Source organism: Erythrolamprus reginae, chromosome 4, assembly GCF_031021105.1.
Source record: "Erythrolamprus reginae isolate rEryReg1 chromosome 4, rEryReg1.hap1, whole genome shotgun sequence".
NCBI lineage: Eukaryota > Metazoa > Chordata > Lepidosauria > Squamata > Dipsadidae > Erythrolamprus > Erythrolamprus reginae.
This window is the reverse complement of record NC_091953.1, coordinates 12,419,456-12,445,755: the sequence shown is the minus strand read 5'-3', so window position 1 is coordinate 12,445,755 and position 26,300 is coordinate 12,419,456. Positions and strand designations below refer to the sequence as shown.

At 40.5% G+C, this 26,300-nt stretch overlaps 1 protein-coding gene across 1 annotated transcript; it reads right to left on the bottom strand.

The window, feature by feature from the left end:
* Positions 1-2,930: 2,930 nt before the first annotated feature.
* C4H11orf97 (chromosome 4 C11orf97 homolog) lies at positions 2,931-21,109 on the bottom strand. The gene is made up of 4 exons (XM_070749637.1): positions 20,938-21,109; positions 14,475-14,579; positions 11,323-11,445; positions 2,931-4,937 (listed from the first exon to the last, which is right to left on the bottom strand). Exons 1-4 carry the CDS (start codon positions 21,107-21,109, stop codon positions 4,933-4,935), a joined length of 405 nt encoding a protein of 134 aa, XP_070605738.1. The 3' UTR covers positions 2,931-4,932.
* Positions 21,110-26,300: the final 5,191 nt, after the last annotated feature.

Below are 26,300 nucleotides of genomic sequence, written 5' to 3'. Positions count from 1 at the left end.
TTATTTGGGGACGGAAGAAAAAAAAATGCAACAGCTTTTGGATATCTGCTTTTTTCATTTTGCCATATTTTTAATTGATTTAAAAAAACAACAACAATTGCTGCCAACCTGCCTTCCATTGAGGCGTTGTATACTGCACGAGTCAAAAAGAGGCCTGTGAAAATACACTGTTCAAAAAAAAAATAAAGAGAACACTTAAACAACAGAATATAACTACAAGTAAATCAAATTTCTTGATTGACAATTAATTTCACATGCTACTATGCAAATGGAATAGTTGTGCAAATGAAATATTCAACGAGAATATTTCATTCATTCAGATATAGATTATTATTTGAGTGTTCCTTTTATTTATTTTTAACAATATATTTTGAGCAATACCCTTGCATTCTGGACATAAACTGTTTCAATGCCTACCCTCAAACATCAAGACTACTAGACACAAGAACAGTTTCCCCCCCCTCTGAACGCCATCACTCTGCTAACAAATAATTCCCTCAACGCTGTCAAACTGTTTACTAAGTCTGCACTACTATTACTACTAAGTTTTTCTCATCATTCCTATCACCCATTTCCTCCCACTTATGACTGCATGACTGTAACTTTGTATTGTATCCTTAATATTTTTATTAATATTGTTTCTTCATTGCTGTTTTACCCCTATGACAAATGAATGTCATGATTCATGATTCTTGACAAATGTATATTTTCTTCTATGCACACTGAGGGCATATGTACCAATGACAAATTCCTTGTGTGTCCAATCACACTTGGCCAATAAAGAATTCTATTTTATTCTATTCCATTCCATTCCAATATTTACATCTTAATATTTTCAGGTGGGTCGACATCCACCTGGTCGATATCTGCTTTTTCATTAGGTACCAAAAGTCAAAAAGTACCAAAAAGTGCCAAAAGTAAATATTTGATAAGGGTGATTAGGTGATTCATTAGGTATCAAAAGTAAAAAAGTACCAAAAAGGGCCAAAAGTAAATAAGGATGATTAGATAATTCATTAGGTACCAAAAGTAAAAAAGTACCAAAAAGGGCCAAAAGTAAATAATAAGGATGATTAGATAATTCATTAGGTATCAAAAGTAAAAAAGTACCAAAAAGGGCCAAACCCTCTGGAACAGCTCCCCCCAGAGATCAGAATTGCCCCCACCCTCGTTGCCTTTCATAAGCTCCTTAAAACCCACCTCTGTCGTCAGGCATGGGGGAATTGAGATATTCCTTTCCCCCTAGGCCTATACAATATATGCATGGTATATTTGTGTGTATGTCTGGTTTTTTAATTATTTTAAAAATTAGATCTGTCATATGCTGTTTTATTATTGTTGCTAGCTGCCCGAGTCTATGGAGAGGGGCGGCATACAAATCTGATAGATAGATAGATAGATAGATAGATAGATAGATAGATAGATAGATAGATAGATAGATAACACTGATTGACAATAAGTGCATAAGTACAGCAGAGTGCCTCCAGTCCCCTGTCCAAATGTCACTTTATGTTTTACTTGCATCATGGTTACGGTATGTATTCCATTATTTTAATGTTCATTCTCTTCTCTATTATCCCATTATATTATTATGCTTTTCTATTGCTATTTCTACTCATTATGTACTAGACAAAACAAATTAAAAAAAAAATCACATGCTGTTGTGCACATTCAACTTTGTACAGAACAAAGTATTCAATGAGAATATTTCATTCAGATCTAGGATGTGTCATTTGAGTGTTCCCTTTATTTTTTTGAGCAGCATAGTTAGTGCTCTGGGGTAGAAGCTGTTTTTCAGCCTATTTGTCCTTGTCTTCATTTTCCTGTACTGGCTGCCAAAGTGATAGTTCAAAAAAAGGGTGCCCAGGATGAGATAGATCTTTAAGAATGTTTTGAACTTTCTTAAGGCAGTGGGAACTATAAAGCCCTTTCAAGTAGTGGGAGGGCAACCATTGATCCTCTGGGCAATGATGTTAACCCTCTGGAAGTCTGTCCCATCTGCCACTGTGCAATTGGCAAACTAGGCACAGGTGCAGTAAGTTTAGATTAGGTTGAATGTGCTGTTTTAATACTGTTTTAATCTACTGCTTTTTGGCATAAGCATTAGATTCTCCCATAATAGTCAGCATATCAGGCAGCAAAACAATTGTTTATTTACAATATTTTTATTTACATTCACTTATTGTACCCTGCTTCAATATTTCTAATAATAGAAAGTGGTGTAGCATACAGTCATATGAAAGAAATAACGAATGTTTGTATGTTGAAATATTTCAGTACTTGCCACAGAATTTGAATTTCTGTAGAACATTTGTGTTGATTTTTTAGCAATTGTTTTCGCCAATTCCAACCCTTCCATTTATAAGTATGAATTGTTGGCAAGTCCTGTACCAAACTATGAGTTGGGGACAAAATCTCTTTTGTAGTAATTTGAAGACCAAAAAATGTGTCATGAAGCAATCACAAAGAAATAAGGAATTATTTACTATTTGTTGTTTTGTGTGTGTGCATATATATAGATATATATACACAAATATATATGACAGTCTTGGCATATTCGGGTTTCTTCCCGTGTAGGATTTGGAAATTTCTGGCGACGTTTCGACAAGGTCTGCGGAGAGGGGCAGCATACAAATCCAATAAATAAATAAATAAAATAAAATAAGGTCCCACTCATCATCTTCAGGCTGGTGCTTCTGTCCTTGTTCTAGGGCAAACACGGACAGAAGCACCAGCCTGAAGATGACGAGTGGGACCTCGTCGAAACGTCGCCAGAAATTTCCAAATCCTACATGGGAAGAAACCCAAATATGCCAAGACCATCATACCTGTACCTGTGAAAATCTACGAAAACAAATATATATATACCGGTATATATATATATCTTTTGTTCTAATATGAGGACAAAAATATGTAGTAAAGCACTCATGAAGAAATAAGGGATTATTTACTGTTTGTTTTTATGTATGTGCATATGTATACATTATACACACACATATATATATATATGCTTGCCCTTTTAGAATAATTGTCTCCCCACCCACAAAACAGTTTCTAAGTTATTATATTTCAAGACACATCAAAATACATACAAAATTATAAACTTGGTTTAGAAAGATAACAATAAATACAACATGCATTGCTACTCTGGGTTTGTTAAAAACACAGTTGTGAGATGTTATGAATAAATGAAATACATACCTATAAAAGTAATAGTAACAGATGGAAGATATATTCAGATAAACAAAATTAACTTATAAACAGGGATAGACGTAGGAGATATTTTGATCTTTTCTACATGGTAACAGACATGTGAAATATATATTTTTTAAAACCACAATTAGTTTTGCTGCTCAAAAAGGAAAATTTGTTCCATTCCCCCAAATTTATTTATTTGAAAAGGGACAGCCATCACAAATATGAAAGTACAATAATAAAAGTGTTACCTTTTTCCATCTGTCTTTTGCAAGGTGCATTCAACTGAAGGATATCGCCCTTTGAATAAATAGGGCTGTGTATATCTATGGTATCCACTCATTTATTTTTCTAAGTGTGGCAGGGATTTAATATGTCCTCTTCTGCAAGCAGTTGTTCTATGCCAGAGATTTTTCATTTCCATATTTTTTAAAAAACGTGATGTGAAAAAAAAATCCCCTTTCTCTTAATAGAATGCTTTTTGGAATGTTATTGAATTTTTTCACCAGCAAGGGGAAAATTGTGATTGGGAAAGTCTACTATCCATTCTCAGACTGGAGTGGAATTAAACATTCCTCTGACATGGAGCCAAAAATGAGATCTAGTAAAAGGGACAATTTTCATTCTGTTGTAATGGTGGATATTATGAGGCAGAAGTAAACCAATTCTAGAATTTCAGTCAGACTTTGAGATGGCCCTACAAAATCTATTCTTTTTAGAAATAGATATTGATTTCCAATCCCTTATAGGCAGGGATTGTAACCACAATTAGGGAGCAGAATTTCAGTTACTAAGCTAGGCAGTCGTTCAGCGAGACATGCATTTTCCATCACAGTTGTTAAATGAATGGCTACAGTTGTTAAGCAAACAACATGGTCATTATGTCCAGCTGACTTCTTCCCCCATTGATTTCGCTTGTTAAAAACCAGCTGGGAAAGTTGCAAATGTCAATTAAATGAACGCTGCAATTTGTCCTTGCCTGAAATTTGATCATGTGACCATGTGATCATGTGACCATGCAAAGGTCATAAGTGGAAGGACCAGTTGTAAGTCACTTTTTCCTGTGCTGTTGTAACTTCAGACAGTTGCTAAATAAATGATTGTAGGTCAAACACTACCAGTGCTACTGATTGCTACTATCTAAGAAATCTTTTGCCTCAAATGGCCTGGAGGACTGAGTGTCTTTTTACACCCAGGATGGAAAATACACAACAGGATGGAAAAAACCATTGATTTCCCCTCTCCTATCTCTATGGCCTTAAGCAATTTCTTCTTTCTCACCCCTGCACAGTTTAATCAATCAATAGTGTTTGAAAAAGCAGCAGGATTGTTCTCAGATCAAAACTGGATTCAATGAAGGCCAGTCACACAAAAAAATAGGACCATGAGAATTGAGCTCAAAGCTGACTTGTCTTTTTACCATTTGTTCAAGCTCCCAGAGCGGTTTAACAACTTTTGAGGACCTTACAAATATAAAACATCAACTTCAAATTCACTCTGAATGATCTAGATGGGACTTTTTGTTGTTGTTACAAAGTAGTGAATTATTTAGTAGTGAGCTAAGTCATAGATGATCACCTTAGATACAGTGGTTGGCAGGTGCATAGCTTCAAACTTTATTTTATAAGCAACTTTATAAATACTAAAATATAGTTGTCTATGTTCAGATAAATGTGACAGCCATAGTTTTGCTTTTCTTCTGTGACTTCCATCAGAGCAGATATTTTTTCAGAATGACTATCCTAGAAAAGAGAAAGTATCAAAATGGAGATATAAATATAAATTTAATAAATAAAATTTAATATAAATTTGTTAAATAATAATAATAATAATAATTCATAAGTATTGTATTTGTGGAACAGTTCTGTGCCTTGTTTTAAACAAATAAATTTCATCAGGAGTGGAAGGCAATCAAATAATTCTTCTTAAATGTAAAGTGGAAATCTGCTTAAGTTGTCATAGACATTCCTACTCAACCAGAGTCTTTTCCGTCAAGGAGATAATTTTAAGTCATAGAACCTGTTAGCAAAAACTTCAGAAGAGAAGGATTTAGGGGTAGTGATTTCTGACAGTCTCAAAATGGGTGAGCAGTGCAGTCAGGCGGTAGGGAAAGCAAGTAGGATGCTTGGCTGCATAGCTAGAGGTATAACAAGCAGGAAGAGGGAGATTGTGATCCCCTTATATAGAGCGCTGGTGAGACCACATTTGGAGTACTGTGTTCAGTTCTGGAAACCTCACCTACAAAAAGATATTGACAAAATTGAACGGGTCCAAAGATGGGCTACAAGAATGGTGGAAGGTCTTAAGTATAAAACGTATCAGGAAAGACTTAATGAACTCCATCTGTATAGTCTGGAGGACAGAAGGAAAAGGGGAGACATGATCGAAACATTTAAATATGTTAAAGGGTTAAATAAGGTTCAGGAGGGAAGTGTTTTTAATAGGAAAGTGAACATAAGAACAAGGGGACACAATCTGAAGTTAGTTGGGGGAAAGATCAAAAGCAACATGAGAAAATATTCTTTTACTAAAAGAATAGTAGATCCTTGGAACAAACTTCCAGCAGACGTGGTTGGTAAATCCACAGTAACTGAATTTAAACATGCCTGGGATAAACATATATCCATCCTAAGATAAAATACAGGAAATAGTATAAGGACAGACTAGATGGACCATGAGGTCTTTTTCTGGTCAGTCTTCTATGTTTCTATGTTTCTAACCTCAGTGGTTCAGTGGTTAGAGAGTGTAGTACTGCAAGCTACTTCTGCTAATCACCACCTGCCAGCAGTTTGGCAGATTGAATCTCAGTAGGCTCAAGGTTGACTCAGCCTTCCTTCTTTTCAAGGTTCGTAAAATGAGGACCCAGATTGTTGGGGGAAATATGCTTACTCTCTGTAAACTATTTAGAGAGGGCTGTAAAGCACTGTGAAGCGGTATATAAGTTTAAATGCTATTCAATGAAATATATATTAGGGTCCCAACAACGTATATTTTTGGTAAATAAAATATGCAGTTGTTCCCTTCATAAATCTGAGAAAACTGAACATGATTGTGCAAAGCAGAATTGCCCAAATTGAAAACTCATAAACCTGATGCAATGAAAAAGTAAGCGCCCCTAAACATAAATACTTCAAAGTAAGTTGCAGGGAGCTTTATTCCAAGATATGTCAGTTAAATTATTCAATTAAAAGTGGGAAGACTAGGCCCAAAGGTGTTTTCTTTTAAAGGGCAACTGGACTTCCTTTTTTGATTAAAATTGTTTTATTCCTTATCCAAGAAGCTTCTTCAGTTCCGACTGAGAAGGGAAGGATTTATATTCCTTGCAACATGTGGTCATTAGCCCTCATTCTGAGAGTCCTCGGGGCCATTGGGAGCTTTATCTGTGCCCTCTTGGTCACCTGAAAGTTTGAAATTTTGTTTCTGGAAATCCTGTTGCACAATTTGAAGGGTATTCATCCCAAACAGCATAGCTAAATTTCTACAGATTCTTAGTCATCCAGGTCATGTTAAATTATTCAATGATGTGCCGGTGCCTGGAGGCTGTTGGGGCCTGGATGGGTGTCAACAAACTCAAACTCAATCCAGACAAGACGGAGTGGCTGTGGGTCTTGCCTCCCAAGGACAATTCTATCTGTCCATCCATTACCCTGGGGGGGGGGAATTATTGACCCCCTCAGAGAGGGTCCGCAACTTGGGCGTCCTCCTCGATCCACAGCTCACATTAGAGAAACATCTTTCAGCTGTGGCGAGGGGGGCGTTTGCCCAAATTCACCTGGTGCGCCAGTTGCAGCCCTATTTGGACCGGGAGTCATTGCTCACAGTCACTCATGTCCTCATCACCTCAAGGCTCGACTACTGTAACGCTCTCTACACGGGGCTACCTTTGAAAAGTGTTCGGAAACTTCAGATCGTGCAGAATGCAGCTGCGAGAGCAATTATGGGCTTCTCTAAGTATGCCCATATTACTCCAACACTCCACAGTCTACATTGGTTGCCAATCAGTTTCCAGTCACAATTCAAAGTGTTGGTTATGACCTATAAAGCCCTTCATGGCACCGGACCAGAATACCTTCGGGACCGCCTTCTGCCGCACGAATCCCAGCGACCGGTTCGGTCCCACAGAGTTGGCCTTCTTCGGGTCCCGTCGACTAAACAATGGTCGTCTGGCGGGACCCAGGGGAAGAGCTTTCTCTGTGGCGGCTCCGACCCTCTGGAACCAGCTCGCCCTGGAGATTAGGATTGCCCCCACCCTCCTTGCCTTTCGCAAACTCCTTAAAACCCACCTCTGCTGTCAGGCATGGGGGAACTGAAACATCTCCCCCTTGCTCATGTTGTTTTGGTGTTTGATTGATTGTGTGCTTGTTTTTTATATATTCTGGGGTTGTTTTTATGAATTTTTAGCTTAAAATTGTAATTGGATTGGTGGGTATTGGATTTGTCACTATGTACTGTTTTGCCATTGTTGTGAGCCACCCCGAGTCTGCGGAGAGGGGCAGCATATAAATCCAATAAATCTAATCTAATCTAATCTAATTATAAGTGGGAAGAGTAGTCCCAAAGGTGTTTTTCTTTCAAAAGGTAACCGGATTTTCTTCAAGCAAAACAAGAAATCCGGGTTGTGTTTTGAAAGGAAACACCTATAAGACACCATGACTTGGACAACTGAGAATCTCAATAGACATTGGGAAGAGTAGTGCTCATATCTCAGCTCAACCTTGAAGGTCACTGAATGGAAAGGTCAGCTGGATCAGCTACTGTACATCAACCCTGAATATCAATGGGGAGATAGATGTGGGAATCAGGATTGGTCTAACATCTTATAGGACAATATTTCTGTGGGCTATAATCAGTGATGGTCTCCTACGGGTAAGGTCAGGTATACAGAATTTTGGTCAGGTACACAGAACTGGTAGAAAATTTTTGAATTTTTGAATTTTTTCCCATTTTAGGCTCTGGGTATATTTTTCCTATCACAGTAAATGTGTGCAATTTTAGAAAAGCTGTGTGTATGTGTGTATCTACACATACAGTTTATATAGTAGATAATATATATTTTTGCATGCCTGTATTTAATATGTATGTACACACATGGCATATATACATAGAATTAAATAGTATATTTTGGATGTTCAGTAATAGTAAGGGAAATTGTATCTCTTTGAGGCGAGGAAAGGCCAGGCACCCTAACCCTAACCTTTGACATGAGTGACGTCAATGTGGCCTTTTTTAAACCAGTCGCATGACCTTTAAGCCACTGTTTCCCAACCTTGGCAACTTGAAGTCCAGATATCTTCAAGTTGCCAAGGTTGGGAAACACTGCTTTAAGCCACCCTGTCACATGATTGTCAAGCCACTCCCACCTGTTCACATGGCTAGCAAGCCACACCCACAAATATAAGCCATGCCCATAATGTAGCAGTAAAAATTTTTGCAGCCCTTCAATGGCTATAATCTTCCATTAGCAGAGTTCACACATGAACTGGTTTCTAGTAATCAGGAATTAAAACTTCTAAAGGTCTCTATCAAAAGAAAATGTATCCCTAAACCACAGAAGCCAATCTAAAACTAGCCATGAATCTGAAGGCTGATTTACATCTTCTCTTTATAAGGCATTCAAAAGAATTTGTGTGATATAACTGGGAAACGTGAATTAAACAGTCTTTCTGTTCCAGCTAATCCACCTTCAAAAAATTATTCAGAATTATTTAAATTCTTAAAACAGATGTAATCCATTGGGGTGATAATAGAAGGCAAAACCCAGTTGTGAATATAGGCCACAGGTCTAACTTTAAAAAAAAAATTGAATATAACATAAGTTGGAAAACTATCTTTGGTATCTGGAATTTCTGAATGCTGCTTTGTGATTCAAAATTGCAGGCAACTATTCTAAGTAGACATTGCATGGGGGAAAATGTATTAAGCCAAAACCCAGAAACAATGTAATAACAATTTTTAGATTAACATTTTTTAAAAAAAAATAACCACTATCCTGAGTTATATAGAAATAGGGTTTTCCTCCTATCTCTTTATGGCTATCTGGTAGCTTTTTAAATTTATGTACAGTAGTTTAGAGAAAGTAGCTCTCTTCTACTCATTTATCTAGTGTATGGAATAGAAAATATGGATAACAGTAGTAAAAATACATAAAAGGAACATATGATACAATGATATACATATAATGCAAATATGTAGTCAATTTTGTAAGGTATGAGGAATTCAAGAAATGAATCAATGTAATTCAAAATGTAACTTGTAACATATATAAGTTATAGGTTACATTTTTAAATACATTGTACATTTTGAAATATATTGTTGGTTTATAACAATACGATAAATGTTCTATATAACTAGGTCATTTATCCAATTTCGCACAAAATTTGTTAGTTGGAGAAAATATTTTTTCTCCTAGATAAGCTGTCAAATTGCAGTTAGTCCCTTTATCAGTGATGGCGAACCCTTTTTTTCCTTGGATGCCGAAAAAAGCATATGCGCATGCTATCACTCAGGCAGGAGTGCCCACACCCATAATTCAATGCCTGGAGAGGGCAAAAAATGCTTCTCCCACTCCTTGGAGGCCCTCTGGAGGTTGGAAACGGACTGTTTCCCAACTTCTAGTGTGCCCAGTGGGCTTGTGTTTCACCCTCCCCAGGCTCCAAAGGCTTCTTTGAATCAGGGAAGGTAAAACACCCTCCCCCATCCCTCTGGAGGCTATTTGGAAGCCAAAAACGCCTTCCCAGAGCCTCTGTGCAGGCCAAAAATAAGATGGCTGGCACACACTTGCACACTGGAGCTGAGCTGGGGCAACGCCTCTTGTGCCAGAAGATAATGGCTCCGCATGCCATATTTTCAGCTTCAGCCACAACAACACATGTGCACATAACAGATACCAACTTAATGTAGATTTGTTCTTACATTGTCTTTGTTATTGTTGTGAGCTGCCCCGAGTCTACGGAGAGGGGCGGCATACAAATCTAATTAATAATAATAATAATAATAATAATAATAATAATAATAATAATAATAATGTAAACCACTCCAAAACTTGACTGCAGGAAATACGATTTTAGTATCCGAGTAGTTGATGCATGGAACTCACTACCTGACGCTGTAGTATCATCTCCTAACCCCCAAAACTTTATCCTTAGACCAGTGTTTCCCAACCTTGGCCACTTGAAGGTATCTGGACTTCAATTCCCAAAATTCCCCAGCCAGCATTCGCTGGCTGGGGAATTCTGGGAGTTGAAATCCAAATATCTTCAAGTGGCCAAAGTTGGGAAACACTGCCTTAGACTATCCACTGTTGACCTCTCCCTATTCCTAAGAGGTCAGTAAGGGGTGTGTATAAGTGCACCAGCGTGCCTTCCGTCCCCTGTCCTAATATTTATTTTTATTTTTTCTAGTACAAGATCAGTAAGGGGCGTGTATAAGTGCACTAGAGTGCCATCTGACCCCTGTCCTATTGTCTCTCTTATATCCCATATATCTTCTCTTCTATCCCTTTATCTTTCTTCTATTCTCTCATTGATTTATTTTATCCTATAATCTCTCTTCTATTCCTTCTCTAATTTTATTTCCCTGCAGGTGTCCTCTACTATCTTCATTGTGTATTATTGTCTATTGGACAAAATTAAATAAATAAAATAAAAAATAAATACCATGCATATGAATACTTTTATATCTAATGTTTCTTATTTTTTTTCTTATTACTGGTATCATATATATGAATATTATTATATCTTTACATACATCCAATATGTACTTGACAAAACAAATAAATAAATAAATGCCACCTCTATTTTTTTATTCTATTTTTTATTCTATTTTTAAATTTACCTATTCTAATTTCTATGTATGGTTGGACTGGTCTCTGGGTGTCACATGACTTTCGTTGCCAATGACAATTCGTTGTTTTGACAATGACAATATTATTATTATTATTATTATTATTATTATTATTATTATTATTATTATTGGTTCGCCATCACTGCCCTATATGATCCAGTGTCTCTCTTCTATGTAAAGTAAATTAATGCAACGAATGTTAGCAATCACAATGTCATTTTGCTGTTTTAAATGCGCACTTTTGATTTTGGGGAGCAGAAATGAAAAGAGATACTACATTCTTACTTCTTATGACTGCATGCCTGGAGTAATAAGGTTGAGGAAGGAAGCAGCTTTGATTCTGTGATGCTGGGTTGAAGGCTCCCACGGGAAAATTTCTTTTCAAGCTCCAAATTCTTTCCAGAGCCACTGTCCATAAGATACAGAAGAGCATTATTTTAATTGTATTGCAACCATAGTGGAGACCTGGAATTTAATCGACGCAATCGCTAAGTGGAACATCACAATTTTATGATCTTACTTCAGACTTTTTAATTTTTTATTTTACAGAGCCATAAACAAATGGATTGCTTTGAAATTTACTGGAACACTGTAGGCAATAAGGAAAAGCTGAAGGGTCCCATTTAGGAACTATAATGTTTCATTGCTCAGGGACAGGAAGTGGTTTATTTATTTATTCAACTTCTGTGCTGCCCAATCCCAAAGGACTCAGGGCGGCTTACAATAATAATATAAATAGAATACAAATAGATACAAAAAATTAAAAAGAAGTCAAATATACAGTGGTACCTCTACTTAAGAACTTAATTAGTTCCTTGACCAGGTTCTTAAGTAAAAAAGTTTGTAAGTAGAAGCAATTGTTCCCATAGGAATCAATGTAAAAGCAAATAATGCGTGCAAACCCATTAGGAAAGAAATAAAAGCTTGGAATTTTTGTGGGAGGAGGAGGAGGAAGAAGAGGAGGAGGACAGTCGCAGCCCAGAGCAAAAGAAGCGTTTCTTTTCTTTGGACGCTGGCAGAGGTCTATTCCCTCTCCAAGCGCCCAGAGAAAGGAAACTCTTTGTTCACTCTGGACTGCCAAAGCCTCTTTGAGCACCACCTTAAGCACCACCGAAAGGCTCCTCTGGCAGCCCAGAAAAGCCCGAGATGGCTGGGATTAAAGGGGGAATGGCGGGAAACTGGCTGGGCCTTCGTGCCGCTATCAAAGTTCCTGGGAAATTTTTCCATTCTTAAGTCGAAAATGGTTCTTAAGAAGAGGCAAAAAAAATCTTGAACACCCGGTTCTTATCTAGAAAAGTTCTTAAGTAGAGGAGTTCTTAAGTAGAGATGCCACTGTAATCTAAAACTATAAAACCCTGTATTAAAAAAGAAACCCATTAATTATAAAGCAGTCATAATCCCATATATACATACCATTCATACAGCGCGGCCTTGTCAGTTGTTAGTTCATGGCCCCCCCCCAGGCCTACCGGCAAAGCCAGGTCTTTGTGGCCTTACGGAAGGCCAGTAGGGTGGGAGCAGTATGGACAGCGCGGGGGAGTTGGTTCCATAGAATTATAGGTAGTTGGTTCCATGTAGATTGTAGTCCATGATTTAAGTAAATGTGCAGTGATGGCAAACCTGTGGCACGAGGAGCCATTACCTGTCATCATGCAAGCCCTTGCCCTAGCTTGGCACCAACACGCATGTGTGCGCCAGGTAGCTGATTTTCAGCTCATGTGGAGGCTCTGGGAGTGTGTTTTCAGCGTCTGGAGGGCCTTTGGCGTTTTCTCTCTCCCCAGGCACTAGGGAAGCCTACTTGGCCTACCGGAAGTTGGGAAATGGGGCATTTCCGATTTTCAAAGGATCTCCAGAGGGGTGGGGAGGCCGCAGGGGCCTTCTCTGTGGCTGCCCCGGCTCTATGAAACCTACTCCCCTCCCCCAATGTCTGTACTGCTCTCACCCTACTGGCCTTCCAAAAAGCTACAAAGACCTGGCTTTGCTGGCAGGCCTGAGGGCCATGAAACTGACATCTGTGTGTTGTTGTTGTTGTTGTTGTTGTTATTATTATTATTATTATTATTATTATTATTATTATTATTATTATTATGATGTCAATACAACACAGCAAACGAGATCACTAGGCTGGATTTCGTATTTCATCACCAGTCGGGCGCTTCCCAAGCACCTAGGACTGCGTGATGTAGCAGTGAATTATGTTTGCCGATCCCAGTAAAGCGGCCTTTTGCAATTGACAGATGGAGGTTTTGTCAATTCCGATGGTTTTCAAATGTCCGCTGAGATCCTTTGGCACTGCGCCCAGCGTGCCAAGTACCACTGGGACCACTTTCACTGGCTTATGCCAGAGTCGTTGCAGCTCGATTTTTAGATCTTCATATTTTTATTGCATTATTATTATTATTATTATTATTATTATTATTATTACTAATTATTATTATTTAGATTTGTATGCCGCCCTTCTCCGAAAACCCAGGGTGGCTCACAGAGTAAATATAAAAATACAACATGCAATACAAATCTAATAAGGTTAAAAAAACTATAGCTAAAACCCCTATGTATTACTCAATCAAACGGTACAATCACACCATGTTACCTGGATTGACTGAGTTATGGGTTTTTAACTAGGGTTTCTAGTGTTAGATTTTCATATTTGACTTCTTTTTTATTGTACAGTACTGTATTTGTGTTTTTTATATTGTTGTAAGCCACCCTGAGTCCTCCGGCGTTGAGCGGCATAGAAGTGGAATAAAATAAATGTTGCCACGGCTCTGCTCAATCAGGAACCCCTGTGCCAAAGGTTTTCCTTCAAAACTTTGGAGCAGCCACAACATCTGGAGGCCAGCTGTTCCACTGATTGATTGCTTCAACTTTTTTTTTCCTTTTGGATTGATGTTTGGAATATAAACATTGTACTCCAAAGTACAAAGGTTTCAAATCTTTCCACTGTAAGCACTTCCAAATTTGAATTTCATAGAAACATAGAAACATAGAAGGCTGACGGCAGAAAAAAACCTCATGGTCCATGTAGTCTGCCCTTATGCTATTTCTTGTATTTTATCTTAGGATGGATATATGTTTATCCCAGGCATGTTTAAATTCAGTTACTGTGGATTTACCTACCACGTCTGCTGGAAGTTTGTTCCAAGGATCTACTACTCTTTCAGTAAAATAATATTTTCTCACGTTGCTTTTGATCTTTCCCCCAACTAACTTCAGATTGTGTCTCCTTGTTCTTGAGTTCACTTTCCTATTAAAAACACTTCCCTCCTGAACCTTATTTAACCTTTTAACATATTTAAATGTTTCCATCGTGTCCCCCCTTTTCCTTCTGTCCTCCAGACTATACAGATTGAGTTCATTGAGTCTTTCCTGATACGTTTTATGCTTAAGACCTTACACCATTTCCTCCCAGTCATCTCGTCTTTTGTAAAGCTTACCTTCTGAAGGGTGTCTGATTCTGCACTCGTCTCTCTGGAAATACAGCTCTTCCTCCAGGACTTCCCTAACTCTCCTTGGTGGTTCAACATACACAAACTTCTTCCCTGTTTTAGAAAAAAACCATTTCAATTGATGAGCTGATAAATTTGCAAATGGTATGCCATGTTATATCAAAATGAAATATTCAATAAACCATATTCTGAGGCCAGACTAGGAATAATGGATGGAAGCTGACCAAAAAGAGATTCAATCTTTTCCAGTCAACGAAGCAGTGGAGGTGATGTGCCGGTGTCTGGAGGCTGTTGGGGTCTGGATGGGTGTCAACAGACTCAAACTCAACCCTGATAAGACGGAGTGGCTGTGGGTTTTGCCTCCCAAGGACAATTCTATCTGTCTGTCCATCACCCTGGGGGGGGATTTATTGACCCCCCTCAGAGAGGGTCCGCAACTTGGGCGTCCTCCTCGATCCACAGCTCACATTAGAGAAACATCTTTCAGCTGTGGAGAGGGGGGCGTTTGCCCAGGTTCGCCTGGTGCACCAGTTGCGGCCTTATCGGGACTCACTGCTCACAGTCACTAATGCCCTCATCACCTCGAGGTTCGACTACTGCAATGCTCTCTACATAGGGCTACCTTTGAAAAGTGTTCGGAAACTTCAGATCGTGCAGAATGCAGCTGCGAGAGCAATCATGGGCTTCCCAAGGTATGCCCATGTTACACCAACACTCCGCAGTCTGCATTGGCTGCCGATCAGTTTCTGCTGTTGGTTATGACCTATAAAGCCCTTCATGGCACCAGACCAGATTATCTCAGGGATCGCCTTCTGCTGCATGAATCCCAGCGACCAGTTAGGTCCCACAGAGTGGGTCTTCTCCGGGTCCCGTCAACTAAACAATGCCGCTTGGTGGGACCCAGGGGAAGAGCCTTCTCTGTGGCGGCCCCAGCCCTCTGGAACCAACTCCCCCCAGAAATTGGAATTGCCCCCACCCTCCTTGCCTTTCGTAAGCTACTTAAAACCCACCTCTGCCACCAGGCATGGGGGAATTGAGATACTCTTTCCCCCTTGGCCTTTACAATTTTATGCATGTTATGTCTGTATGTATGTTTGGTTTTTATATTAATGGGTTTTTAATCATTTTTAATATTGGATTATTATTGTACGCTGTCTTGTTATTGCTGTTAGCCGCCCCGAGTCTCCGGAGAGGGGCGGCATACAAATCCAATAAGTAAATAAATAAATAAAATAAAATAAATGTTATAGCCACAAAGAAGAGGGGGTCAAATTATTCTCCAAAGCACCAGAGGTAACAAGAAACAATGGTCGGAAACTAATAAAAGAGAGAAGTAACCTGGATTAAAGACAATCTTCCTGACATTGAGGACAATTAACTAGTAGAACAGCTTGCCTTCAGAAATTGTGGGGCGCTCCATCCCTGGAGGTTTTTATGAAGAGATGTATCTCAAATGGTACAGTCAGTAATGGCGAACCTTTTTTGGGTGTGCGTGTGTGTGTGCTAGCATGCGTGCATGTGCCCACCCCACTTCCCTTCCCCCCACGCATGTGCACCCCCCACGCATGGACACAACCCCCCCTCGTCCCGGTACATGCGCACAGGCCTCACTGAAGCCTGGGCTGTGAACAAAATGGCCGAACAAGCAAACAGGAAGTTCAGAAAAACGCACTTCCTGTTTGCTCATTGTGCCTTTTTTTTTGCACTCCGAGGCTTCCGGAAGCTTTCCTGAACCCTCCGGAGTGCAAAAAACAGCACAACAGCAAACCGGAAGTGTGTTTTTCGGAACTTCCAATTTGTCTGTTGGATTGGGGGTGGGGTTTGCCTCCAGGACTTCAGGGGAAGCTTCTCTGAAGAGTCCAGAGGGCGAAATGGTCTCTCCCAAGGTCGAAAATCAGCTGGCGGGTTTAAATATGTGGAGAGGGGTGGCATACAAATCTAAATAATAAAAATAAATAAATAAATAAATAAATAAGGTTCAGGAGGGAAGTGTTTTTAATAGGAAAGTGAACACAAGAACAAGGGGGCACAATCTGAGGTTAGTTGGGGGAAAGATCAGAAGCAACATGAGAAAATATTATTTGACCGAAAGAGAAGTAGATGCTTGGAATAAACTGCCAGCAGACGTGGTTGGTAAATCCACAGTAACTGAATTTAAACATGCCTGGGATAAACATATATCCACCCTAAGATAAAATACAAAAAATAGTATAAGGGCGGACTAGATGGATCATGAGGTCTTTTTCTGCCGTCAGTCTTCTATGTTTCTATGTTCTGGAGACCTCACCTACAAAAAGATATTGACAAAATTGAACGGGTCCAAAGACAGGCTACAAGAATGGTGGAAGGTCTTAAGCATAAAACGTATCAGGAAAGACTTAATGAACTCAATCTGTATAGTCTGGAGGACAGAAGGAAAAGGGGGGACATGATCAAAACATTTAAATATGTCAAAGGGTTAAATAAGGTTCAGGAGGGAAGTGTTTTTAATAGGAAAGTGAACACAAGAACAAGGGGACACAATCTGAAGTTAGTTGGGGGGAAAGATCAGAAGCAACATGAGAAAATATTATTTGACCGAAAGAGTAGTAGATGCTTGGAACAAACTTCCAGCAGACGTGGTTGGTCAATCCACAGTAACTGAATTTAAACATGCCTGGGATAAACATAGCCACCCTAAGATAAAATACAGGAAATGGTATAAGGGCAGACTAGATAGACCATGAGGTCTTTTTCTGCCTTCCGTCTTCTATATTTCTATGTTTCTCTGACTAGACGATCTCCAAGGTCCCTTCCAGCTCTATTGTATTTTATTTTATTTTACTCTGCCGCCCACTTCCCCTACAAGGAAACTCTGGGCAGCATGTGTGTCTTTACCACCTTGAGTTGCTTATAAAAGTAAGGTGTGGTTCACGATAAAACATTAACCTAACATCATATATAGTTCTTGGGTAACCTTGGCTGATCTCAAAAAGCTCGGAAGAATAGATCTTAATATTGGGAAATCTGAGGGATATTGGTTGCGAAGTGGAAAAAAATAAAAACCATAAAGCATGTCATTAAATGGATTTGACCTAGGGAAAATGCTCTTTCTACTAAATTATGTCTACAGTGTTCCCTCAATTTCCGCGGGGGATGCGTTCCGAGACCGCCCGCGAAAGTTGAATTTCCGCAAATTAGAGATGCGGAAGTAAATACACTATTTTTAGCTATGAACAGTATCACAAGCCTTCCCTTAAGACTTTAAACCCCTAAATTGCAATTTCCCATTCCCTTAGCAACCATTTAGAGTATTACTCACCATGTTTCTTGATTAAAGTTTATTAAAAAAATATTTATTAAAGGTGGATGAAAGTTTGGTGATGACCTATGACATCATAGGGGAAAAAACTGCAAAGTATTTTTTAATTAATATTTTTGAAAAACCGTGGTATAGACTTTTCGCGAAGTTCGATCCCGCGAAAATCGAGGGAACACTGTATTTCACTGTAGCCCTGAAACGATAGATGATGAATCAGAGAATTCACCAAGTAAACCTAGATTATTCCATGTTCTGTTGCTAGTCAGCAAAGTGCTTACTAAAATGTTGATTGGAATCCATGGTCCCTACAGTGGACATGATGATAAATCACGCGAAGCGACTTTTTCACACAGAATGACTGGAAGTGGAAAGATCCAAGAGTAAATTTACAGTCCCCTTCTTTGGAAAACGGAGACGGGTTTTGAAGATACTCTTTACTCAAGCAGAACTAGACACTGTGATGGGCGCATTCACATTGACAGAATGGTATTTGCTAGAGAAGCTAAAAGGTTCCTTGAGGGTGCTACAAATCGACTAAAGTGCAGTTAGAAAGGAGAAAGACAAAGATGAATCACGTTACTACGATATTTGGAAAGAATTTTACATATGGGTTGATAATAGGAGAAAGAATAGCTGTAAATAATATATACTATGTGTTGTGGTTAGCTCTGGCCCAGCTCCTGCCCCAAGGACTGTGGATGTGTGTGGGAGACATCCACATGCTGCAGGCCTGTTTTGCCCCCCCCCCCCCCGTGGAATCTGCTGCTGAAGGCTCCTCTGACCAAGAAGACATAAGTGACAGGGAGGAGGAGAGTATGGCAGACAGCTCAGAAGGAGATCAATTATCTAGCTCCTCCTTGGATTCAGAATAAGAGTTAATGATACAGCCACGCATGCAGAGAGCCATGCATAGGCAACAACAACTGAGAGATTATTATCAAAGAAAATGAGGCCACCTGTGGTTGGGTGGGGCTGTGGTAATTAGTGAGGCTGCTATAAATAGCAGCCTGTGGGTTTGGCCATGATGGAGGATTATCTGATCATTGTGTTTCGTGACTGCTTTACTGACTTTGACCTTTTGTGTGCTGATTTTTCCCCACTTTGCAACTAAACCAGAGCAAAGTGTGTTTCACTTTGTGAAAGAAGAAGGACTGTGAATTGCCTTACAGCTGCAAGCTAAGTATCACAGAACTGATAAGGGACTTGTATAAATTACCAGTTTGTTTGGAGACAAATGGTCTTTGCTATACCAAAAGAGGGCTTAGTTTAAGTGACTTTTCATTATAAAGAACATTGTTTTGAATTTTCAAACGTGTGTGTCTGAAATTTGTACCTGTGAATTTTTGGGAGAAGTCTACCAGAGAGCCCGACAGAACACTATGGTATTAAATCTTAGAATTTCTATATAAAATAAGATTCAGAATTGATTATAATTTTAATTATCATTGTACTGCTTATATATAAAAACAGAACCTAACCGCTGTTGTTACAGGCCATAAAAACATACAAAGAAAGAACTAATTTGATTTACAGTTCGGGTGGGGGGAGGGTTAGGATTATGTTATGTTGTTTTGTGTTGTTTTGTAGTTTAAGACATAAGTATATTCAAAATATGTAAACACACAACAAAGTCTGTAATGTCTTTTTTAATAGTTACATACTCAATAAAAATTATTTAAAAAAAAAGAAAGGAGGAAGACAACATAGTAGATTAGTTGAGCAGAGTTAAAGTTTATATTTATTTTATATATTTTGTATGCTCACATAAATATGTGAATGTCCATTCCGGATATGGATAAGAATATTTTATAAGGGCCTGTGCTCTTGTTTACTCTTCATAGATTAAATGGCATACGAAACAAAAAACCATTGACGGAATAACGAAGTAGTGAAATGTATGTTTGCTGTCTTGATGTTCTGTCATATTTTTTGTTTTTTGTATTACAAAACTTGAAAATACATTTTAAAAATGTAAAAAAACACCACATCCAGGTGTAAGTGAATGAGCAAACTGCTTCTGTGCTGTTGCCAAGGCAACGATAGGGGCATGCCCATGATGTCACCAGCAGTCCCATTTAAAGAAGCAGGAGGGAATTTTCCGATCACTGGCCACAGCCCTGCTGGGTGTAAGGGTGCAACGGATCCATAGCAGAATGGGATGTATCACAGCAGACTGCATTTATCCCTGAATTCTGCAAACCGATCAGGGAGTGGTTTCCACCCAACCGCTCTCACCAGAAAGGGGTATTCCAGAGCCCATCACCCACAGAGACAAACTTTACTCCCATTCGGTTTACACCCAACCTGGGTTACCTATTAACTTCCAATTGCTGGAGTGGAAGCCATACCTCCTCACCACCACCATCACCCACCAAAATAAAACCTGGAGAATTTCTGCTCTCGGTGGATAAAAACAGAGTGGGAAAGAAAGCCTGGGTTGATCATTAACTCCCATTAACGGCCTCTGACGTCCCTCCCCCCCAAAAAACCTGAAGATCTCAGAGCCAGCATGGTGCAGTGGTTAGAGCACAGCACTGCAGGCTACTTCAGCTAATTGCTAGCTGTAGTTCAGCAGTTCAAATCTCACCACCGGCTCAAGGTTGACTCAGCCTTATATCCTTCCGAAGTGGAATGGATGGATGGATGGATGGATGGATGGATGGATGGATGTCTAAATGCTAACTTCCAATTTCTGCTGCTGAAGCCCTCAGCCCCCCCAGCCCCACCCGCCCATAAAAACTCCTGGAGATCTTCTCCACTCCATTAACTTGCAATTTCTGGTGCTGAATCCCTCAGCCCCCAACCTGCCCCCCACCCACCAAAAAGCCCCCTGAAGATCTTCTCCACTCCATTAAGTTGCAATTTCTGGTGCTGAAGTCCTCAGCCCCCAACCTGCCCCCCCTCCACCCCCCCCCGAAGATCTCCACTCCATTAACTTCCAATTTCTGGAGCTGAAGTCCTCAGCCCCCAATCTGCCCCCCCTCCACCAAAAAACCCCACTGAAGATCTCCACTCCATTAACTTCCAATTTCTGGAGCTGAAATCCTCAGCACCCAACTGAGGGGGGTGGGGAGGCTCCCTGGTTGCAACCTGGCCGGGGTGGGTGGTGAACCTTCCGCCCGAGCCCCCCCCCCCCGAACTCCCACTCACGGGGTTGACCCCCATCGTTGCTCTCGCCGTAGATCCGGCTCCCGGCGGAGTCGCCCGCCTTGGTCTCCGGCGGTTCCCCGGCGGACGCCCGCATGTCTCGTCCTCGGCGGCTGCCCCGGCTTGCTCCTGCCAGCCGCGCCCAGGCGAGCGGCACGCGCAGGCTGGTTGCCATAGGAGCCTAAGGTTGCTGCTGCTGCTGAAGGGAGGAGTGGCGGAGGAGGAGGAGGAAGAGGATGGCGAAGCTGGGGGCTTTTTTGGAGGGCCGCGCACCCGGCAGAGCGATGGGGCACAAGCCGGCCGGAGCTAAGAGGGAAGCGCCTTGGTCCCTTCGGAGTCGCGGGATAACCGAGCGCAGCCGCTTCTAGCGGGGGCGATGGCAGGTTGTCTTGGCGACGCCCGAAGCCCACCTGAGTGGTTTGACCCAAGGTCTTCCTCCCCCGCCCCTAAGCTGGCGCCCTCTGATTCTGGGGATGACCACCGTCCTCTGCTTCCACCCAGCAGCTCCTCTTAGATGTGTGTGTGTGTGTGTGTGTGTGTGTGTAGAGACCAGGCTTGCTGAAAAGATTATAGATAGATTAGGGTGATGTTAGATTAGGGTAGTGTTAGAAGAGAGAGGGAGGGAGACAGAAAGGGATGAAGGGAGGGAAGGGGAGACAGACAGACAGACGGGTAGGTAGGTAGATGATGGATGGAAGGATGGTAAATGATATACATATAGAGATGGATAGATGGATGGATGGATGATGAGTACATAATATGCATATAGAGATAGATAGGTAGATAGATAGATAGGTAGATAGGTAGGTGGATAGATGGGCAGGTGGGCAGGGCAGGTAGATGGATGGATGATAGGTAGAGATGACATAGAGATGGATGGATGGATGGATGGATGGACCAATGAATGATAGGTAGATGATATACATATAGAGAGATACATGGATGGATGGATGAATAGATGGATGGATGGATGGATGGATGGATGGACGATAGGTACATGATATACATTTAGAAATAACATGGATGGATGATAAAATGCATATATAGATAGATAGATAGATAGATAGATGGAGAGAGGGAGGGATGATAGTGGTTATTGGTAGGTGTCCAGAATTAATTTGTTGTACAGTCAACTATGAAACCCCTTGATAATTTTCTGACTACATTAGAAATAATGTAAATAAATACATAGTTCTGCTCATTGTGACAAATTCCACAATTCTTATCTATACAATAATGAAACAAAGTGCTGCTCATTTTTGTATTCCACTATGATTCTATACATGTTTATCCAAAATATGTGTTGCTGATATTGTTATTAAGTGAATATTATCCCATTTTACTGCCTTTCTTGCTACGGTTGTTAAGTTAATCACTACAGTTAGTTTATGCATTCGTAAAATCAATCTGGCTTTCCTGTTGACTTCGCTGGTCAGGTGGTGATCACATGACCCCAGGACCCCGCAAATCATAAATATGAGTGTGTCAATGGCCAAATGTCCGAAGTTAGAATAGGATCATCTTTGGCCTGCAGGTAGTTTTAAAGTTAATAGTTGGAGAACATAATTGCCAGATTGTGTGTTCATCGTTCGATCTCTTCATCAACCAAGCTGGTTGGGTACCCAGAAAATGTGTTTGGAGGTCTTGAAGCCTCATCGGCCTGAAGTTTATTTTAGGCGATATTAGAATAGTTTGCAGACATAAACATTTTGTTCTGCCAGGCAGGGACAAAGGGAGCATCACCTGCAGAATACGGATGAGAATATTAGGGAGCTAACTGTGCTTGAAGGAAAAGTATTTGGTCACAGGCCAATGAAGTAAAAAGTATTTTGGGAAGAATGAGCCAATGAGATAGAAAACAAGCTATATTTCTGGTCCAGACAATGTGCACTGGAAGCCAGCCAGAAGGTGACATCAAAAGAAGGATCGTGGGTTTTTTGCTTGATTCCTCTTAGATAGGGAGATCTCTATAAATAATAAATTGATTACAGTGATCCCTCTATTATCGCGAGGGTTCCGTTCCAAGACCCCTCGCGATAATCGATTTTTCGCGATGTAGGGTTGCGGAAGTAAAAACACCATCTGCGCATGCGCGCCCTTTTTTCTATGGCCGCGCATGCGTAGATGGTGGAGTTTGCGTTCCCCGCCGCCCACGCAAAGGGGAAACCCCGATTCGGCTCCTCGCTGCTGCTGCGCTACCGAGCAGATCAGCTGCTGGGCGGCCGAAGGAACCTTCCCTGGGTCTTCCCCCTCTTGCTGGCGGGCGGGCGAGCGGCGGGCATCAGCGAGGAGCCGGGGTTTCCCCTTTACGTGGGCGGCCGGGAAGACCCAGGTTGGGGGTTCGGGGGGGTGCTGGGAAGCCCCCCAGGCCGGCTGCGACCTTTTAAAACAGCCGCGCCGCTTCCCAGCTGAGTCCTGAAGCCAAACGCAATTTTTTTTAAAAATCGCGATATAGCGTTTTGCGAAGATCGAGATCGCGAAACTCGAGGGATCACTAATGTATTTTTCAAAGACACATCTTTTCCTCCCTAAAAGAGGCTGAAAATTTGGATGTATCTTATACATTGAAGGTAACTTTTTTGAAGCTTTTTTTCCAGCCTTAAATTTTTGCAGGCTTGTTTTCATTCCTTTTTTCCCTCCAGTTATTTTTATTTTTTCCCAACAAACATACAAACAACATAAAACATTTATACATACATGATAATTTACTTATTAATGAGTGTTTTACAATTCTGTTTTTGTTACTTAATTTTTTCTTTAATACTAATTCCCTTTATTTATTTTATTCATTTTTTTATTTTTGTCCAATACACAATAAGGGTTTTAGTGGGTATATATCTTTATACACATAGTAAAATACATGATGAAGGTTATAGAGGAGATACTCATAGTAAAATATACCTAAGAAATAATAGAAAAGAAGATATAGTAATAGAACACATCAATGAAAGAACAGAAGAAGAGATATAGGAATAGAAGAAAGGTATAGGAGACATAGGAGAGACAATAGGACAGGGGACGGAAGGAACTCTAGTGCACTTGTACTCACCCCTTCCTGACCTCTTAGGAATCTGGATAGGTCAACCGTAGATAATCTAAGGGTAAAGTGTTGGGGGTTTGGGGATGACACTATGGAGTCCGGTAATGAGTTCCACGCTTCGACAACTCGGTTACTGAAGTCATATTTTTTACAGTCAAGTTTGGAGTTGTTAATATTAAGTTTAAATCTGTTGTGTGCTCTTGTGTTGTTGTGGTTGAAGGTGAAGTAGTCGCCGACAGGCAGGACGTTGCAGCATATGATCTTGTGGGCAATACTTAGATCTTGTTTAAGGTGTCTTAGTTCTAAACTTTCTAGGCCCAGTATTGACAGTCTAGTCTTGTAGGGTCTTCTGTTTCGAGTGGAGGGCTGAAGGGCTCTTCTGGTGAAGTATCTTTGGACATTTTCAAGGGTGTTAATGTCTGAGATGCGATATGGGTTCCAAACAGATGAGCTGTATTCGAGGATGGGTCTGGCAAAAGTTTCTTATTATTTTTTTTCTATCCAATTGTACAGTTTCTCCCACACTTTGTAGTAGTTCTTGTTTTGTTTATTCTGTCATTCATAAGTTAATTTGCTTAATTTAGCGCAGTCTAACATTTTCCTAATCACCATCTCTTCATTTGGTATCATTTCTTGTTTCCAGGTTTGTGCGAACACCAATCTTGCTGATGTTAGTATGTGAGTTATTAAATAATAATCTTCTTTGCTGTGTTGACCTCTAATTATTCCTAATAGATACATTTCTGGTTTTGTTTCTAGTTTATATTTCAATATTTCTTCCAGCCAATTCTGAGTTCTGATCCAAATTTTTTTCGCTTCCGGACATAACCACCAAATGTGATAATATGTTCCTATGGCCGTTTTACATTTCCAGCATTTATTACTTATACTCGGGTGGATTTTAGCTAAGCGTGCTGGGATTTCATTCCTATTCCCTCTGAAAAAAGGCTTTTTCAGCCTTAACCAAGGGGTAAAATAATGTGATAATGCTGACCAGACTAAAGACATTAGCCGGATGAATACCTGGTAGGTAGATCCACCACCACCCTGATTTTCCTCCCCCCAAAGTAAGGTGGATCTTATACTCTGGTGTGTCTTATACTCCAAAAAATATGGTATAGTTAGAGTGCCACCCTCTGGCTGTCCCTATTTAAATCTGAATTAAACCCTGAAGTCACAAATTTGGTTCTTCCCACAGAGATTGGGTCTCAAAGTGTAGAGTGAATCACAGAGCTATTTTAAAGAGGTGTTTTATTTATTTATTTATTTTTATTTTTATTTATTTTGTCCAATACATAATACACATCGAAGAGAAAGATATGTAATAATACAGTGATACCTCGTCTTACAAACGCCTCGTCATACAAACTTTTCGAGATACAAACCCGGGGTTTAAGATTTTTTTGCCTCTTCTTACAAACTATTTTCACCTTACAAACCCACCACCGCCGCTGGGATGCCCCGCCTCCGGACTTCCGTTGCCAGTGAAGCACCTGTTTTTGCACTGCTGGGATGCCCCTGAAGCTCCCCTCCATGGGAAACCCCACCTCTGGACTTCCGTGTTTTTGTGATGCTGCAGGGGAATCCCAGCAGCGCAAAAACAGATGCTTCGCTGGCAACAGAAGTCCAGAGGTGGGGTTTCCCAGCGAGGGGAGCCTCAGTGAAATCGCAGCATCGCAAAAACACAGATTTCAGGAGGTGGGGTTTTGAGGACTTTGGTGTTTTTGTGATGCTGCGATTTCACTGAGGCTCCCCTCGCTGGGAAACCCCACCTCCGGACTTCCGTTGCCAGCGAAGCACTCGTATTTGTGATGCTGGGATTCCCATGCTGGGATTCCCTTTGCAGCATCACAAAAACACAGAAGTCCGGAGATGGGGTTTCCTATGGAGGGGAGCCTCAGGGGAATCCCAGCAGTGCAAAAACGTGGGCTTCGGCTGGCAAAAGGGGTGAATTTTGGGCTTGCACGCATTAATCACTTTTCCATTGATTCCTATGGGAAACATTGTTTTGTCTTACAAACTTTTCACCTTAAGAACCTTGTCCCGGAACCAATTAAGTTTGTAAGACAAGGTATCACTGTATAAGTAAACAAAAAAATAGAATAGAAGAAAATATGTAAAAGTATAGGTGAACATATTTGAAAGGAAGAAAAGATAAATGAGATAAGGAGAGACAATTGGACAGGGGATGGAAGGCACACTGGTGCACTTATTCACACCCCTTACTGACCTCTAAGGAACCTGGAGAGGTCAATCGTGGATGTTGGGGGTTAGGGGTTGACACTACTGAGTCAGGTAATGAGTTCCACGCTTCGAGAACTCGGTT

Excerpts from the sequence above, each read along its gene's own strand:
- C4H11orf97 (XM_070749637.1), bottom strand. The coding sequence starts at position 21,109 with ATGGCAACCAGCCTGCGCGTGCCGCTCGCCTGGGCGCGGCTGGCAGGA. Across the intron at positions 14,580-20,937 it reads CAACGATGGGGGTCAACCCC|GGAAGAAGTTTGTGTATGTT; the intron begins GTGAGTGGGAGT and ends TTTCTAAAACAG. Across the intron at positions 11,446-14,474 it reads AATCAGACACCCTTCAGAAG|TGGCTCTGGAAAGAATTTGG; the intron begins GTAAGCTTTACA and ends TCTTATGGACAG.